This window comes from Scylla paramamosain, chromosome 9 (assembly GCF_035594125.1).
Source record: "Scylla paramamosain isolate STU-SP2022 chromosome 9, ASM3559412v1, whole genome shotgun sequence".
Classification (NCBI taxonomy): Eukaryota; Metazoa; Arthropoda; class Malacostraca; order Decapoda; family Portunidae; genus Scylla; species Scylla paramamosain.
In genome coordinates, this window is record NC_087159.1 from 25,009,573 (window position 1) to 25,030,000 (window position 20,428).

At 39.5% G+C, this 20,428-nt stretch overlaps 1 protein-coding gene across 4 annotated transcripts in view; it reads left to right on the plus strand.

Annotated features, from left to right (window-relative positions):
* LOC135103736 (visual pigment-like receptor peropsin) overlaps window positions 1-20,428 on the plus strand; it is a 198,397-nt gene that overhangs the window by 78,846 nt on the left and 99,123 nt on the right. For all 4 annotated transcript variants that reach the window (XM_064010413.1, XM_064010416.1, XM_064010414.1 and 1 more), the window contains one exon: window positions 11,085-11,223. In XM_064010413.1, coding sequence (XP_063866483.1) covers window positions 11,085-11,223 — 139 coding nt within the window. The remainder of the gene's footprint in view (window positions 1-11,084; window positions 11,224-20,428) is intronic.

Here is a 20,428-nt window from a genome sequence, read left to right on the forward strand (position 1 = left end):
TATTTGTTTAATTAATATATTTATTAATTTACTCATTTACTATATGAACTAATTTATTCCTTTATCGTATTATTTATTTATTTATTTTATTTTTTCAAAGAAATTATTAATATTTGCAACAATGGCAGAGTAGATGATAAGAAAACTGTATGACAAATGGTGTGTTATGATACTCGTCAGTCTACCCAATCCTCTGTCTGGTATTCCAATTGCCCTCAGTCCACTTCAGAAAAACGCCACAATGTTCCTTGCTTACAGCGAGTAACGTGTCCGCCTGTCAATTAAGCCATTCTGCCTCAGTGTCTTCTCGGCTGTTCGCTACTCACTGTTTTCTTCAAGGCAGACGTAGTTCATTACATTACATTTCCATTCACGCACTATCACAAAGATACATCTTTACTTTCATATTTTTTTTTCCCCTTTTCCCCTTTGTACACCGGGATCCGTGGTTACATTTTTTCCTCACGGTTCACTGAGCTTTTTTCTTTTCCCATGGGACTGTGTAACTTTTTCATTATGGAGACTCGACATTTTGCACCCACACGCCAGCCGTGCCCAGGTGGTGAAGGAAACACTTGCAACTGAAAACAATAGACTTTTATGACAATGAAAATACTTCGTCACCGATTCGTTACTCGTGTAACAGTTAGAGTAAGCCATGTAGAGTAAGCCTCGAGCCTGAAGCTTTAAGATTATTTTTTTTTTTTTCGATTCATTGATCCGCTGAAAATGTCTCTTCGACCACAAACCCATCAACGATATAAATATGAATCACACATTTCACCTGAATGAATTTCAAAGCATTCTAAACATGTATGAATTAGTAAAATTTAAACAAAAAGAAAAGAGATAATTTTATTAAAACTGGCATTGATATTACTGATAGATAAGCGATGAGACCCGTAATGAAACCCTGCAAGATAAGAGAGAGAGACAGAGAAAGAGAGAGAGACAGAGAGAAAGAGAGAGAGAGAGAGAGAGAGAGAGAGAGAGAGAGAGAGAGAGAGAGAGAGAGAGAGAGAGAGAGAGAGAGAGAGAGAGGTCAAAACCAAAACAGGTTCTTTACTTAACATGGTAATTTCACTCCTTTTCTGTGTCTTCCTTTAACTTCTCCCAACTTCATTCCTTTCAAATTTTCCCTTTCTCTCCCTTCTCTCCATCTTCCACCACTCTTCTCCTTTACAACTCCAGCCATCCTCCCTCTCCTCCTGCGGTACCACCTCGGTTGACAAACCGCCGTGATTACGTGTGAACGATCCCATAGGCTACCATTGATTTTGCTACTCCGCATTTGTTACCGCGCGTTTGAAAACGACACATGTGAACAGGGTCTAAGGCCGCCTTCAAAGTTTTTTTTTTTTGTTTTCAGCGCTGAAGTATGGCCGCGCGGGTGATTGTCTAATAAGCATGTCTTCACAAGAACGGTTTGTTCCAACTCAGTTTGTCTGCAGCAGTCCACAGGATACTTGTCAGTTTGTCGGTGTTTGTTCGAGATGGAGGACGTAAAGGAGATGGTGATCTCTGTGAATATAATGAACAGGGTGTTAAAAAGGGAGTGACGACATAAATGGTGGACTCGCCCAATAAACAGCTCTAGGTTCCTTCAAGGAGCATTCTTCACATTATATGCTGAGCTGAAAGTTCAAGAAGATGACTTGCCATAATGTTCTGTAAAACATAATTATATCCATAGTGTACCTCTGATGAAAAAAATAAAATAAAATAAAATAAATAAGTAATAAATAAATAAATAATAAAAATAATAATAATAGTAATAATAATAATAATAGTAATAATAGTAATAATGATAATAGCAATAATATTTAATTGTAAAACATGAATGAATTAATCAGTTAATTAGTTAATACGTAAAAATGCACCCAGTCTCTGCCACAGATGAACCACGCCTGCCGCTCGGGGAAAAAACCTCCCTTCTGAAGAGCTCCATAGGCAACTATAGTATTCGAAACAGCCTGGCGCCTCGTGCGTTAACAGTGCACGCGGCGGGTAACATATTCCAGGAATTTAAGATCGCAAACCCAAAGAAATTAGAGCACTAGAAGCGCGCTTGCCAGAGGAAGAAAAGTGGTGGGCGGAGTTTTCCCTGGTAGGCACGCGCTCCTGTTGGCGCTAATTTTCTTGGCTTCGCTAACTTAACAAACTCCGGGAATATGCGGCCGTTAAATCATTGCCGAGCGGGAATTAAGCCACGCGGCCAGTATGTGAAGGGCCTTATTGAACTTCATTGATTTCTAAACCGCGCGGGAAAAAACCGCTCGTGTGAAGCCGGCCAGTAGCGCAGAGACGACGAGCCGATCCCCAATAGGGCGTTGTGAGCGCAGGTTACTGTTGTAAAACTGCTACTTTTAAGGAGCTGAATATAAGACGATGTGATTGCAGGATTCCTCGAAATATCAGAAAAAGCTGTTAAAAAAAAAAAAAAAAATCAAGAGCATGAACAACTACATCTTGGCAATTGGTGTGTGTGTGTGTGTGTGTGTGTGTGTGTGTGTGTGTGTGTATGATCCAGTTCAAGTTTTGTAAGTGCTGTGTATTCGGCAAGTTAAGTATCTGAAATTGAATTGACTGCGAAGGCAATGAGGAGAGAAACCTGCAGATTTTTTTTTTTTTTAATTCTAACAACCTTGAAGGGCTGCCTGTATCCTAGTTCAAAACATGAAGCCAGGAAGATGACGCATGGAATTAATCATCACTTTGAGTTGTGAAACAAAAGTATACAAACTGAAGGAATGATTGAATGTGTGTACATTTATTTGTGTGTGTGTGTGTGTATGTGTGTTTGCGAGGTCTAAGAGAATGAACAGCTGAACTGCCAATGAAGTGTATTATTACTTAAGCTCGGCGCAAATGACGGTCATGTGTATAGTGGTAAGTATACGTGTTACATGAGTTTGTATGCGTCTTTACATACTATACTATGTGTAGATTTGCTAACGTTTGCATGGCAAAGTTAAGGTTTCTTTCCGACATCCATGACAGGGCGGAGACGTAACCATACGTATTTTTATTTTTTATTGTTTCTCGAGAAATGTAGAAAACTTCCCCGTTTTTTCTGTGTTTAAGCCTCAGATAGTTAAATATTTAAATTTATTATTAAAATGTGACCCTTGTTCAAAATACGCTACTGTTGTCACTTCTTGAGATTGCAAAGAGTCCAGTAGCTAACCGTTCATTGGCCTTATATACATCTTGTGTGGATTAGAGAGAGAGAGAGAGAGAGAGAGAGAGAGAGAGAGAGAGAGAAGAGGGAAGGTAGATTTATTAAACTATTTAATCATTTACTCATTTCATTTATTTTTAAACGCTAAGAAGTACGTATGGCCAAGGACAAAAAAAAAAAAAACATCCGCTCATTGTCATTCCCCTCCCCCCAAAAAAAAATTTTCGACAAGAGAATAATAAAAATGATTGGCCATTTTTGGTTTCGAGGTGTCCTGATGCTTACTCCTCTTTTGAAAGAACTTCAAGTCAAAGGAAGAAGGAAAACAGGCATAGGGAGTACCGCAGTTTTCCCAGCTAAGAAAATGTAGGAATGAAGATACTGCTTCTTACATCAGTGAGGTGGTCAGAATGGTGTTGAAAGTGGTACTTTTGTGCAACGAGGCCATGGGAGGGGAGAGGCACGTAGTTAGTTTGAAATAATACTAACAATAGAAATATAGAAAGATAAGGCATGCAGTACTGCGACGTGTGAGGAAAAGATTCAAGACAGTTTGTTAGAGGTGAGCTGATGAAGTAGAGACCTTTTTACCCCATCCTGTTTAAAAGGGGTGGTATAGTTTTAATCTGCCATATATGTAAGCTATCTTCTAGAGTTAACAGCTGCACAGAGGGAGATAAATGATAGTCATAAAACACGCAACGTCATGAAATCTGTTTTAGGAAGAGATAATGTGAAATTCCAGTTGAGATGTTTAGAGAAGGATAATTAAATTTTGTTCAGCTCCTTGGTGTAATCCGTTTCATTCCTGCTGGGTTGACTGAAGATTGAAGCTCTGCTAATTTGCGTGTCACAAACTTGATTCTCCAATATCCAAAATTAATTTGTCACTCAAATAATCTGAATAGTGTGTAGTTAATATACATAGAGTATTACCAAACAAAAGCTTTATGGAAATCTTATAACTAATGAAACTGATTTAGGTTAATGTTTGCATTCACATTTATTATGTTCCTTAATAATGAAAGACAATACGTTGCCACGAAGTATACTGTAGTGCAAGAGATGTACAATTCATGTCGGTGGGTAGAAGACTGAGCTTCCTCTGCCCATACTAGGAATACCCATATTGCATTACAGACACGTCACATATAAAAGACGAGGAACCTCCAGCGTCCTCTGTACAGTGTAACCATCGTGACTGTTAGCCAAGATTGAATTGAACCTTTAACCTGAATTAATGATTACTGAACATTAAGCTCGAAACAATGATGAATGAGTAGAACCACATATCGTGAAAAAAATTTAGTCTACTTTACATATACATTTCTCCATCATAGTTGAGAATAACTCCAACAATCACGTTTGACTGATGTCTTCGTGGAATGACCCAGCTCTGGAATCACAACTTCACTCACTGACACTGCCGACATAGACGATTTGTTCATAGAAAACATTCCCTCGGGAAACCGCAGTGGTGAGGTAGCGGCTGAGTGCATAGACTGACGTAGTGAACTGTAGAGGATAGCGGTGATGAAAGGACATTAGGGCATGGTGAAATCAGAATTTTAAAAAAATTATTAAGTGAGGGTGACGCCAGGATTTTAGATGCCTGCACATCCCCCCCCTCAGGGTCACCTCTGCAGTATTGCTTGTGTTGTCCGTTTCCTTTCCTGCTGCTCTCCCCCCTCGCCTGGTTGGGTCGTTGTCTGCTCTGCTGTTCCTCGTCGCACGCTGTGGGATATCGGGGTGAGAGTTTTGTTATGATATGATCGGTATTTTTTATTTTTATGTAAGAGGGATTGCGTCCTAAGGCAACAAAAAGGAAGTAAAAAAAAAAAAAAGCCCCACTGAGGTGCCAGTCAGCAAAAAGGACAGTCGAATGGATTATCCAAAGTTGGAGGATAAGTGTCTTGAAATTTCTCTTTTAAAAAGTTCTAGTCAAGAGGGAGATTTCAAGACACTCACCCTCCTAAATTCCTACCACACAGTGTAAGAGAAAAAAGATGCTTAGGAAGGAAAATATATAATCTAAGTACATACGAGAGCAATACAGAAAACGTGACTGCAAATTTAGGAATAAAGTTTATGTACGGGAAGAAATAGATTTTCAAACATAATGGCAGATGAATGGAATAAACTCAGTATTAGATGGTCAGTGCCGAGCCAATTTATGGATAGGAACGATATGTGGATATCTGTATGTACTCGTATGTTTTATGTTGAGATACGCGTGTGTGGCTAATGGCTTTTTGTGGCTTTCCTTATTTTCTTGTGTTCCTATGTTAGGTGCTTTCACATTCAGTAACCAAGGCTGGTAACCATTTAAGTAAGCCATAAAACTTCTGCACCGCATAAACACACTGGTTCCAATCCTTAAAGATTCGTGAAATAACACTAAGGTCATAACGTGTCTTTATGTGCCCGTTGGTGGTATCCTGTTACTTATCTTCTGTCATTCAGCTGCTGTTTGTCCTGGTGAGTGCTCATAAGGAAATCAAACATCACCTCATTAGGAATTCTACATGAAATAGATCTATAATAAATCAAAACCAGGACAATTTATTAATCAGACTTTTTCGCTGCTGTGTGGAATTGCGTAAGAGTTTCTCATTTTGTACTGTGTTGCAGCACCAGTGTGTAATTAAATGTATAATACTTGATAAAGTGTGTGTGTGTGTGTGTGTGTGTGTGTGTGTGTGTGTGTGTGTGTGTGTGTGTGTGTGTGTGTGTGTGTGTGAAAAAAAAATTTGAATAACCTTTCCAAGTTTTATAGAGTTAATTTGTCTTCTGTGGGGTGAGCAGTGCAAAGAAATCGGTAGTCTTTCTCAGCTTCAGTGATTTCTTCTAGCTATATTGACGCATCATAGTTACCAGTGATGGCGTGTGACGACTCTGCTCCCCTTGTAGATGACCAGGCGATGGACCATCGCTTGATACCAGAATCTGACGGAGCGTCGCATGAAGCGAAAGAGTGGCTAGAGATGTTGGAGCTGGTGTGTCGACCACGAGGCATTACTGGAGAACTACATACTGCCGCCACTGGAGATGCATCCTTCGTCTATCAACAGCTCAGCAACAAAGACAATGATAGCTTCAGCAAGATAAAAGCGGTCTTCATATCATTCGCTATAGACATGTTAGTTGGCCTCCAGCAGTTTGTTCCCCGCCATTTCCAGTGAAATGATCGACTTCACATCACTCAGATCTCTGAAAGAATTCGCACCGTCCTGCCCAAGGAAACTTAAGAGAAGCTTAAGCTTCCTTGGTCCTACCAGAAGAAGGTGTTGGTGCTGAGGCAGCAGCTCGCTTGTCGGCGATTGCTCAGGACGGCCCAGTGGAGGTGGCGCTGGTGCCGGCTGCCTCTACGGGTTGTCAATAACGAGCGTCTTACCGAGTGTTCGGTTATTTATCGATATTGTGAAATGTGATACAGACTGCACTGTGTCGCACACAACTCCTTGCTCTGCTTACAAGAAAACTAATGTTTTCATAACATCTGCAAGTGATGAGCATTTTCAGTGTAAGGAAATAAGTGAATTACAAATGAAGTTGCGAATGCTGTTCTTAAAAACATAAGAAAATCAGGGAAGCTGCATGAGGCCACCAGGCGTACACGTGGCAGTCCCTGTATGAAAGATACCTACCTTTTTACTAAGTATTTCCTAAGTTGCTTTCTGAACTGTCAGTGGCGGTTAATGTCCTTCTGGTGCAAACCAGGTCGCAAGGATTAGACTGAATATGAACGGTATAGAAGCTTTGAGTGGAGTGGCAGTGAACTGGAAGGACGCGATGCTTGGTGTTGAGGGACTGGAGGTGGTGACAGTGACAACTGCGGTTATTCATTAGCGACCTTTATTAATTCATTAGCGACTTTTATTAAAGTTTATTTGCCTTGGGAATTCTATCCCTAAATTTAAAAGCGATTTTGCGGATAAACACCGTGAACATGGGGCCACGTAGCCAGTTCATAATTTAAGAATAAAATGGGCGTGTGTGTGTCTTGATCGTCAGTATCTGTTCATGGTAATGTATCTGCCTGTCTTGCCATTTTAAGATTATACTGAAGGGCAAGGTGAAATCCACCTTGCAAGTTCTAAGTTTAATAACCCAATCACAAACAAAACACTCGCACGCCTGATTCAGCCAAACGACGCTATCACACGGGGGCTACAAATACGGAAACATTCCCTGTACCTACATAAGTCAATAAATCAGTATGGTATATGGTAATATACATGTATTCCAACATGTATTATTGTATACTATGTATGTTTTATTCATAACAGCAAGAACATAAGCCAACCAACACTAATTGTACCCAGAAGCATTTCCAAACACATAGTTATTAATAGTTTACTAGTGTAGGGAGGATGTTGAGAGATGGGGAACAGAGAAGCATCAGGTGTTCATGGTGGCGGCGTAAAGACGTGTTGGGGTGGAAGAGACAAGATGAGAGCGTGTAGGGAGTAGGGGGTGACAGAAGTATAAGAGGGTTGGGGTAAAGGGGTAGAGAGCGGGAATGTTTTCAGATTCAATGCTGTCCCCTGCTGCTGTGGTTGTCCCTTCTAACGTGGTCAGGAACTTTTTCTGGCACTGCACTACGAGGGCCCGTACCTTTGCTAGACACTGCTGTCACTGGTGACCTGGCAGTTTGATTTTCTATTTTTACTGCCACATGAGATACATTTTTCACGTGTATCTTTCAAGCTGTGTAGATACAGAAGCGATGATCTGAATTTTGGAGAGGAAAGTTAAGTTTAATGATATTGCAGAAATTGTGCTCGCCCATTACTGAGGCTGGTGTACCAGTAACTGCTTCTTTTAACATTGCTCGTCCGTTCAGCAGCACTTTCGATCTTTACGTTGAATAGTATCTTTCCTTTTTCTGCTGAATGAAATGTACACGCCTCTTGCTATTAATATGGAAATTCCATTGCTCCATAAGACGTATTTTCGAACATGGAAACTGGACCAATTTTGTGAATGGTTTTAGTATGACTGTTAGTCACAGTACCGCATTTTGAAACAGGCAATCTTTAATGTTCTTTACTTACACAACAGAATTACTATTTCTATCAGCTCGGACGAGACCCCGTTAGTGCACTCCCGCAACCACCGCAGAGTGGAATCTTGTCAATGCCCAGGTGGTGACCAGGATTATGAAGAAATCTGAAACGTTGAAATTCATGCATATCATGTCATGCATGTTCTCACAAAACTTCCTCTATATTAGTTCAGCCTTGTGTGTGTGTACATTCATGGTGAAATGGGATAATGTTTATGTTGGTAGCTCTCATAATAACAACAAGAGAAAAATAAGGCCGAGAAAGGACTTTAGAAAATTACCTTGTACCTTGCCGAAACCACCGCCAGCTCACCCTGCACCCAGCTTCGACTAAGTTCATGAAGTCGGACGAGACTTGCTTCGACTTCTGAACCCGAACATGGTGGATCTGGCAAAAAAAAAAAAAAAAATGGCGAAGTTGATGAGTAGGAGATGCGAGCAAAGTGGTTCATCTAGAGTTTATGGAAGTCTGGTAACCCAGATTAAATTGGTAATTAGCAACAATAACAGAAAGACTTTGACCATGTTTTTCCAGTTTGAGTAGTATCGCGAAAGGCGTGCGCACAGACGTAAGTAGCCACTCCACGAAAGACAGGCACTCACTTCTCATGGTTCCTTTATCTTCAGTCTTATTCGACAAGTATTACTATTCGAGGAGCTCACAATGTTTGTCTTAAATTCGCCGGTCACTTTCGTCAAACTCCCTCTTGGTTTCAATGAGCGGCATACTTGATCTTGCGACCACGTATCTTCGCCGCCAAATGTTGACATCCCTTAGAAGTGGAAAGAAAAAAAAAAATCACCTCGAAATACTCGAGGAGATCATGTCGTTGGCTAGGAAGATGAGCTCTGTCTGCCTTGAAAACCCACCTTACATTATAGCTAGACCACATATATAAGACAAGGAGTTCAGCTCCTTTATATAACGATCGTAAATGTAGGTAGTGCACTGAATCCTTAACCTGAAACAAAGAATCCGATAATTAACTGAAGTTAATTGAAACACTTTTTCGTTTTTATTTCAACTACGTTATTTATTTATTTTTTTTTCGTTTATCATAACGAAACTTCATGGAATTGTCTATACAGAGAAAAAAGAAGAAAAAAAAATGACACTGAGATGTTTATATTAGCTCAAAGAGAGAAACCTTTTCCCCTTAACACACACACAGACGTTTTTATGTATTCATAATGTTTATAAATAATATAAACGTTTTTAAGGGGGTGATGAAATGTGCTTTATCTTTTCTTTGAAGTCTGTGGAGAACTAAAACAAATATTTGGACATTCATGTGTACAGAGCTGAGTAACAGGTGCTGAAGTATTCACAAGCTTTCATTGGCCAGGCGCAGTCACTGAAACGCTGATTCACTGTCAGCCGGGGGATGCACTTTCGCGCGCAAAGCAGACAAGAAGAGCCAGTGAACGCAGCCTAGATATTCAAGTGTGGCCATCGTGCAGATGACACGCCTCTCAAAATTGTGAACGCGTTGCCTCAGGTCATGAACTGTTCGAAAATCTGGAACAAGCACACTTTTTTTCTACTTTTCCGGTATTTCTTCACCCCCCAGGACTCTGCTCAACAGTCTGGATAGCCAAGCCGCTGTCATCTCCCATGAGCTCGTCCATGCCTCCATTGGAACATTGTCTAGGTGTGCTGCTTTACCTCCCTTCATCTATCTTCATTATCTTTGTCACTTTCTCCCTTGCTCTTCCTGATTTACCGCTTTTGCCTAGTCACCACTTCTGTCGCTTGTATTTCAGTGTTCATCAGCTTTTTCAAGTACTCCTTCCATCTTAATGTCTTCTCACTTGTCAATACATTTATGCTTACTTCCTTTATTTATTTATTTATTTTTATTTATTTTTTTTATTTATTTATTTATTTTTTCATGATCCATATCCGTTCCATTTTTGTCTGCTCGGCCAATCGGTAAAGGTCTTTTTTTTCCCTTCCTTCGTATGTAACTTATTTTAAAACTTCTCGTATGTTGCTTTTTCTTTTGTCTTTGTTACTTCCTTCTTTGCTGTGTTACGCTTCTCTACGCTCCTGATGGCTTACTTGTTCAATTTGTCTATCCAATTTCTTTTTCGCCACTTTATTTTTTTTTTATGTTTGTTTTCGCTTCTTCATTCCACCACCAATTTTCCTTGTCTTCTTTCCTTCCTCCTGATATTATCCCAAGTAAATTATATGGCTTTCTCTTTAAACATTTCTGAGATCTCAGCCCAGCTGACTTCTTCCCTCCCTGCCAAAGCTTCCCTCGCCTCCTTATTGAATGTTGCATGGTACTCTTGTCAACACAAAGAAGTGCCATGAAAAATGCTTGTGGTTTAAGTAAAGAGTCACCTCACAGTTAGCTTTTTAAGGCCTTAGGTATAGACAAAATCACTACATGCATCAGGCAATTAATAAAGCCATTATTTGTAGGAATATTCTTACAAATTCAACAATTAGAGGTAGTTTTTTTATTACTAGAAACATTTTAGCACCAGTACGTTTATCATATGAACCATTAACATTGGCATTTCTCCCTCTATTGCGTTTCACTTATATGTTCCCAGGTTTGGACACACCGAACTAGTGACGTGGTGTATATCTTCACTCTGTGGAGTAAATGGATGAGTAAATGAATAAATGAATACATATATGAATATATGGAGAGAGAGAGAGAGAGAGAGAGAGAGAGAGAGAGAGAGAGAGAGAGAGAGAGAGAGAGAGAGAGAGAGCAAAAAAGTAAAAAGTTAAAATACCAAATGTCGTGCCCACACACGAAGCGCACTGTACTTCACAGCGTGGACACCCTCACGAACAGATTCACTCTCCTCCCGCAGGACATGACCGAAGACCTCGACATGCTGTCCCCGGAGCAACAGCTGGCACTTCTCAACGCCTCGGGCCATCAACCCAAGCCGTGGGAACCCGTGTCCCCGCAGCAACACACCTACATAGGCATCTACCTCATCATCGTGGGTGAGTGTTTCTTATAGTTTTTCATCAACATAAGCGTATTTTATCGTAACCTGTGATGCTTCTGCCGAGTAAGTACAGGAGGAGGCACGCAGGGTCAGTCCTGTTTCAGATCATTTGTACGCTCATCGATGCTGATGTCTGTTCATTTACATGCATGTAACTTGAAGATGCCAGTGGTAGAAATGAATAAACTTGTTAAGAAGAGGTGAAATGAAGTTGAAAAAAGAAAATCAGTTTTATGTTTGAAACAACAAGACACACAGATCAGAAAACCGTAAATAAAAAATAAATAAAATAAAATAATAATAAAAAAAAACAATAATAAAGTAGAGACGAAGTGAGGATGAAGATTCATTGTTCTGGTATTTACTATCAAAAGGGAATAAGGGAGTTCAAACACTGGTCAAGAAGAACTAGGAATGGTAATGAGATGCATATCTGGCGCAGCGGGCCGTGTGCGAGGAGGCAGAGGCATGCAATATATCATCTTCAGAGAAGCAGTAACCATGAAATAGCAGTTGTATGAGAAGCAACCTGCTGGAGGCACGAGCGAATAAATTTTTTTTGTCTCGGAGTTCTGTTACACAAAGTAAAGTGTTTTTATTTGAGTGTTTTAGAGGAAAAACGTCCGATGTTTTCGGACTTTTCTGTGTGATTTCTCAACGTAGCATTTTGATTTAATTCAGGTTTTCTGAGCGATCGCCATGAGCGGCAGAGCGCGCCTGATCACCAACCACTTCCTGCATCGCCTGTAACCTCTGGTCTGTTTCTCTATTTGTCTCCTTTTGGTCTTTGTTCTTGTTCTCCTTTGCGTGTGTTTGCGTGCATACTCTTACGTTGTAGCTACTTTCTTTGAACTCTTCATGACTGCACTTCCGTTATCACCCACCGTCCTCCTCCCACCACCACCACCACCACCACCACCACCACCATCACCATCACCACCATCACCATCACCATCACCACCACCACGTTGCTGCTGCTGCTGTTGTTATTACTTCTAATTAAAAAACCACAACTTTGCTCCTTCTCCGCATTCCCATTTCAAAAGTGTCCTCATGAGCTCGGTAGTGTTAGGTAAAGGGACTTCGAAGCAGTCATTAGCATTAATGTAAATTTATCTTTGTTATGTGCCTTTTAGCTAAGTCCTCAAATTATGCCAAGTTTTCGTTTATGACTCCCAAAGTGGAGCACCTCCTAATCCATTTTCCTTTGCTGAAATTTCTATGGCTGGAGATCTCAATATTCACCGACAGTTATTATCGACAGCTATTATCGTCTTTCAGTGACCAACCATATGAGCAAATTTTCAAATTTGCTACTTTCCACTAACTCGAGCAATTAGTGCAGCACCCTACCCGGGTTACTAAGTGAGACGCACCTCACATTCATAAAAAAAATCTTAACTTCAAACCATTCATCTACTCCACTGTGCTTCTACGATTACTGTCGTTTTTCATTAGTCTGCCCTGTTGCCTCAGTGTCACCTGTGAACCCACCGCAGCCGAGGTGCTTCTGGCAGTACACCTCTGCCAAGCGAAAGTCCCTGTAATAGTAATGCTCTGATTTCCCGAAGAATGAACATGGAGTGACTCTGGCCTGTTTATCAGACCTCCACCTCTCTGTACTGAGTACATAAGGGAAGTGATTGTTTCATACATGAAGGCCTACACCCCACACCTTTTCCTCTGTTCTAAAACAGTATAAAGTTTGTAAACGTTGATACTGCTAATTTTGCCCTCGTGGTGTCCAGAATAAAAAGAGTCCTCACACACGGTATTTCAGCCTTCCATTTCCTGAAACTCGTTCACCTTGTGTTATGTTCGCTCGAATTTTTTTTTTTTTTTTACAACTTGCCAAAGGATTTTCATTGAAAGAACTTTGAAAACTTTGCTAGGTTTTATTTTTGTCATGACTTCTGACACAGCCATAAATCTCATGAACATTTTTCTTCATCTTCCCCTCTTCTCTTTCATCCAGGCAGCTCCACTGCCATCTCCTCTGTCTTTAAAGCTGAACCATCCTCTGAAATATTTACTGACAACTCCACACTGAATGATTTATACCATATACGTATGCACTACTACTACTACTACACTATGCTACTACTACTACTACTACTACTACTACTACTACTACTACTTCTACTTTTAAGTGACAGCTGATACGTGCCTGACCTCACCGTACCTACCAGGTGTGTCTGACCCTTGGGGAAGCACCTGTGTAAACACTGTCTCCTCTCGTTTCCTTCCTAGTATTATTATAAGAGCCTGTCTTCGTGCTTATCCTAATTGATCTTTTTCACTCCCTTTGATCTCTGCCACTGCAAAACTCCTTTCGGGCCTAAATTTAGCGGTCTTCTAATTGGTTCACGTACTGTCTGTGTAGCGAATAAATAGACTGAACTCGAGATTTCAGTTCAGAGTGGACGCTCTGGCCAGTTGTAGCAGTCTGTAATAGCTCTCCTTGAAAAAGGCTATTGACCAGACACACGATATGACTCCTTTATCCCTACAAGTCCATAACATGAGGAGGGAGATTGCAGGAACTGCACGAAGGACGCAAGGGGATGGAACTGTATCAACAGTCCAGCGGTCGCTGGCGTGTACTACTGGCACAAGATGGTGCCAGTAGTACACACTGGTGCCATTTAGTATTAAATGGTACCAGCGTTGATTCAGTACATGTGGTAATGTTGGCAGAGGTAGTGTGGTACAGATTTTGGGTTTGTTTCTCCTTCACTTCCACTTGTGTCCGTGTCCGCTTCACCGCACTCCTCTCCCAGGTTCATTTTTCATATCGAAAGCACGATCTGGATATCTTCCGTTTGGATACCTGCGTCTGTATTCGGACGCTACAGCACTTGCGTTTCCAATGTAGAAGCTATGGATGAATTGTATATCAGAATGTTCATGTAATATTGCTAAAGTATAAAAGCCATTTTCAGTTCGTTTAAATGTAGAGAATTAAAGAAAGGGTGCGATGCTTCTAGTCTAGCAATAGTTAGTTTTAAATGTGAGTGGTAAGTTTTCATATGAATTTAAATGTAACACAGCTACTAGAGTATTGCTGTGGGACATGTACATTCTCTTCCTTCAGTAGGCATAAGTGTTTAATGTAATTTGACACCTGGGTTTTCCAAGAATTTAAGTCCTTAGATTCGACAAATAAACAAATAAATCCTTAGATTCGACAAATAAATAAATAAATGTTCAAGTACATAAGAATTAAAGAACTGGAAATTGGCACTGAGTAGGCCTTTTTCTTTTTATTCAAAGTGTATGTTGCCCTTGGCCAGTGGCCCTCTTACATAAACTAAAGAGACTAACGCGCAACTTGCATTCATCACAGGCGCCCTGCAGCAATCACTGCAACACTGTCTGCCACATATAAAAATAAATGAATAAATAAATAAGTAAATAAAAATTCTCAAGAAATGAAGAAGTAAATAAGTACAAATAAAAAAATGAAATTATTTCAATTGTATCCTTAAGTACGTGCCTCACTTGTCGTAACACTGTGTACAGCAGCACCTGTAGGAGCTATCTGCAGCACGCGGCACAATTCTGGTCACCCAGCTCTATAAAACGCCTGAATTTATAGCAGAGAGTATTAAAGCCAATCATCAACAAGAATTCACTTTCTTCGTTCAGTAGTTCTTGCCATTAAACCTGACAAGACTATCAGTGGTGTGTGCGTGCGCGGGATGTCATTGTTTATCACAGGAATTGATGCTTTTGTGAATATTTATGCTGTAGAAACATGATTTATTTTATTTGTATTTACTTTTTTTCATTTTTTAATCTTTAACGTCGTGGTCCGTGGTGATCACTTGTGTGTGCAGAAATGATGGAACGCAGTCAGAAAAGATAGATAAATGAATTAATAAAGTACATAGCAATTAAAGATTAAGAATAGATAAATAAAATGCAAAATTCGACATGACGGACGGAGCGGGAAGGGGAGGGGAGAAATTAAATATTGATACCTGACTTCCTCTTGGAGGCGGCTGTATCACACCTTGGCACCGGTGACGCAGGCCTGACGTAAGGAACGCAGGGGTTTGTGGCAGAGCTGAAGTTCCTTGTTGCATGTTTGGTGCCTGGTTGTGTGATGGCTGAGACTGAGAATATTGGACGTTGATGCCTCTGTACCTCCTTACTTTGAGATCGAGTTTTATCTGTCTGGATTCGTTGCAGTAACCTTCCTCGCTGTGCTGCGATAAATTAGAAACGTGTTGATGAAGCTTATGGGGATATTTAATAGCATTTTGTCATACACTTCCTGCATTGTTCACATAATGAAGTTTTCTCCTGTTTGAAGTGCTGATTCAGTGTCATTGTCTCGAAAACTCAGTTTTGCATGATTCCAATTGTCAAAAGTTGCAGCATGTATGTAACGTAAGCTTTGTGTTTTGGGAGTAGCTGGTATTTGAATGTACCATTTAATTTTACATTTGTTCTTTCTATTTTGACATTAGATACGTATGTTTGCTGAAAAGAAGCCTAGGGAAAAATTAGCTGTTGTTTTAAAGTGAGATCAACAAGTTTCAATTTGTACATCTTTTAGGTCTCAGAAAAAAACGAAAAATATGCCTTATTTGCTGAAGTCGCGGCAGGCAAAACTAATTTATAAACCATGCCGTTGCCTTCCTCCTCTCGGCGCGGCACGTGACTGCTGCACTCGTAGACTTCTTGCAATTTCCCTATTTTTTTTTTTTTTTTTTACATAAATTACTGTCAATCATCTTATCAGTTTGCCTTTGTTTGGACTGATTTTCGAAAATATCAATAGCAAGGAAATTATATTTGAACGTTTAGAGAAAAATTTTGGAAACTAGTAATGAAATCAACAGAAGGAGGAGCAGCGAGTGAATAATGTGGTGCTTGTTGACAGTCACATGAATGAGTTTGTCCAAATAAAATGTGTTCATTTCTTTCCTTTTTTTTTTTTTTTTTCGAACGGTCACTATTTTGATATTTTTCTCGATACTTTCGAAAATCTGCTGGGCAAGGGCAAGGGCAAGTGATTGAAAATATTATCAATGTAAATAAACACATGAGAAAATGAGAACTATACAAGTGCACCAATCAACTGCTCCGACATACAGGAAAGCTAGCACATGGAGACTGGAGCCGTCATGACTTGGGCGCACCTCCTGGCAGTGCAGCGCCCACTGAGGCCCGGAAACAGTTCCTGCTGTCCTTTGCTGTGCATCGTGGAGCGCGCTGCTCTAATGCGGCGAGGGGGAGGTGTAAAGGTGATCTAGCCTTCTGTTAACGAACTTTTTCAGTGCCATAACATGTGCCGCTTTTCATTTACTAGCGTGTTGTCTATCTGTTTGTTTGTTTATTTATTTAACTCTATATATGTTTCTCCGTTCATGGCCGTCTGTCTGTTTACAGATACTCGTGTCCCCCCTTCTGGCAGTGCTTGTGTCTGTGTGGCTGCCCCCCCCCCCCTCTCTCTCTCTCTCTCTCTCTCTCTCTCTCTCTCTCTCTCTCTCTCTCTCTCTCTCTCTCTCTCTCTCTCTCTCTGGAGAAGAAGATAAAGAGTAAAAAGAAAAAGAAACACTGACAGGAAACAACCTCCAGAGGCACAGATTAAGGTGCTCAGATGTATGTACATAGAAGAGACCAAAGTCAAGAACAAAAATGTGTGATTGTGGAAACAGCGCATCAAAAAAGGCACAACTGAAAGGAGGGAAAGGAAAGGTGTTGTTAGAAAAATACAGCAAGATTGGATACGTGAATGCGTGGGTGAGAGAGAGAGAGAGAGAGAGAGAGAGAGAGAGAGAGAGAGAGAGGGAGAGAGAGAGAGAGGAAGGGGGGATTGGCAATTAACCAGAAGATGAACTGCAGAGAGCGATGAAGGAGGCAGAGGAAGTAAAGACTGTGAAGTGGATAATGATAGAAAGAGAGCGGGAGGATAGGTAGAGAATAGAATATGTGATCCTGGGAGTGAAAAAAAGACTGGAAAGAGAGAGAGAGAGAGAGAGAGAGAGAGAGAGAGAGAGAGAGAGAGAGAGAGGAAGGGGGAGAAGGAGGCGCAGGAGAGCAGAATAGGGTGTTGATAATGAAATCTGTAAGAATGTATGTAAATGCCGAAGTTACTGGCACATGCGTATAGTGTCTTAAGGAGACGAGAAGGCGAGATATTATGTGTGTGATGAAGGGTTAGTGAAAGGAGAGGTGTGTGCGTAAAGAGAAAAATATGTTTGCAGCAACTGTTGGTCACTGGAGATCATGGACAGTAGAAAAAGCTATACTAAATTCAGAACGAGATGCAACGAGGGCGCAGGGAAGTAGTATTTATTATCCACAGCAAATACACAAAGATGAAAGTGGCAGTTGGCTCACGAAAAGATCCTCCTTTGAAGATTACACTAGAAATCATAAGGATTGGCGAATTAATATATATATATATATATATATATATATATATATATATATATATATATATATATATATATATATATATATATATATATATATATATATATATATATATATATATATATATATATATATATATATATATATATATATATATATATATATACACACAATATGAGAAGAAGAGTGAGAAGGTCGGATTAAGCAAAATAAAAGTGAAAAATGATAAGTGGAAAATGAAGCCGATAGTGAATATTGTAAAGCTGATGTGTCGTGTGGAGTTGAGGGAGAAGGAGAAGAGCAAAATGTTATAGTTGTTATAATTAAGAGTGACGCGGTAGATGAACTGATATAGAAGGACAACGATCATATTTACAGAGAGGAAAGGGGAAGGACATAAAAAGGTAGCGGAAGAGGAAGAGACAGGGAAAAAGTGAAGAGGAAAGTTCTTAAGACAAAAAATATGTTGCAGAAGTTAGTGAGTGAGAAAGGAACTACGTACTTCACTATACTGCATAACTACCACATGAAGAGGAAGCGAACCGTGTGCACAAAAATACAATGGCAGCTGCGAGTAAAAACTAGTATAGAAATTGAAAGTGAAACAATGCAGTTGAAGGTGGTGTAACATTCAATGTTTATTACGGTTAGTAAATGTTGTATATGGGGAGACAAAGACAGTACATTATTGACGTGGAATTGAAAGGAAACATGATATTAGTAACAATTAGCCTCTGAGGGGACTGAATGAAAGGAGCTGTAGAAAGTTTCTGAAATTAATCTCTTTAGAAAGGGAAAAGATTACACTGTGAAGCAGTAGGGTTGATATTTTAATTAATTCTTGGTTTTATGAAATATGGGTATACAAAATATCTACCTCACTTTCAGTTACTGGAGAAATAAAGCTTTTATAATAATTCTCACAACTATACTACTTATTTCACACCTTTCGCTGCCACACAATTCATGAAAAGCTTACGTAAACTTGTGATTCGAAAATAACAAAAAATATTAATTATGAAGGGAGGTGAAATACTCGTATAGTATTTTAATGGATGCACGTGGCGAAAAAAAAAAAAAAAAACGAACGAACGCAGTATAAAGTAGTAGGTAAAGTATAGCCCACACGCATTGAACATAAGAACATAAGAACATAAGAAATAAGGGAAGCTGCAAGAAGCGACCAGGCTTACACGTGGCAGTCCCTGTATGAAACACACCTACCTATTTCCATCTGCTATCCCCATCCATAAACTTGTCTAATCTTCTCTTGAAGCTCTCTAGTGTCCTAGCACTAACTACATGATTACTAAGTCCGTTCCACTCATCTACCACTCTATTTGAGAACCAATTTTTTCCTATCTCCTTCCTAAACCTAAATTTTTCAAGCTTGAACCCGTTATTTCTTGTTCTACCCTGGTTGCTGATCCTAAGAATTTTGTTTACATCTCCCTTGTTATAACCCTTATACCACTTAAAGACTTCTATCAGGTCCCCTCTTAACCTACGTCTCTCTAAAGAATGTAAATTTAACAGCTTCAACCTCGCCTCGTATGGAATACTTCTCATCCTCTGTATCCTTTTAGTCATTCTCCTCTGTACTGATTCTAATAGACCTATATATTTCCTGTAATGTGGGGACCAGAATTGCACCGCGTAGTCTAGATGAGGTCTGACCAGCGCCAAGTATAACTTTAATATTACTTCCGGCCTTCTACTTTTAACACTCCTAAAAATGAATCCTAGTGCCCTATTTGCCTTGTTTCTGGTTTCTATGCATTGTTTCCCTAGATGGAGTTCAGAGCTAACTATAACTCCTAAATCTTTCTCGTACCCTGTACCTACCAGAGTTTGGTTGTCTAATGTGTACCTATTGTGTGGGTTTCCTCTACCTACGCTAAGCACTTTGCATTTATTGATATTAAATTGCATTTGCCATCTATCCGTCCATTCATTCATTCTATCTAAGTCTGCCTGCAAGGCGATGGCATCCGATTCTGACCTAATTAATCTACCTATCTTTGTGTCATCCGCAAATTTACTAACATCACTACTAATTCCACTATCCAAGTCATTGATATACATTAGAAATAACAATGGCCCTAATACTGATCCCTGTGGCACCCCACTAATTACATGACCCCACTCGGATTTCGAGCCGTTTATTACCACTCTCTGTCGCCTGTTACCAAGCCATGACCCTATCCAGCCTAACACCTTCCCATCTATCCCGTGTGCCCTAATCTTTCTCAGGAGCATTGATGATAATACAGCAGTGTGTGTGGATTTCAAAAGTCGTCAGTTTGTAATGACTAAAGATAACAAATAAACAAATTGGTCTTTTGGTATGGCATGGTATATTGGTACATTTTTTACGAAAATGTAGCATACTGTTTTATGGATGAGTTTTACAATACTCAGCAGTGACATTCAGATTTAATACATTCCATGTAATGTCTCTTTCACCTTATTACTTGTGTGTATGTAAGTAAGTAAGTAAGTAAATATTTATTGTCATTATATTACAAACATTATAGTTAATTGCAATACGCACATATATGACAATAATTTGCAATAATAGTAGTAAACACAATAATAATATCAATAACAACAATATACTGATTGTAATAATCATAATGAATAATGATAACTTGATAGCAGAGAATATTGATAGCAATAATGATAGAAATAATAATAACAATAAGCAATAACAATAATAATTATAACAATAATTAATAATAAAATAATTAATTACAATAGAAAATACTAATATAAAAAACAGAATAAATATATGAATAAATTACTCATAT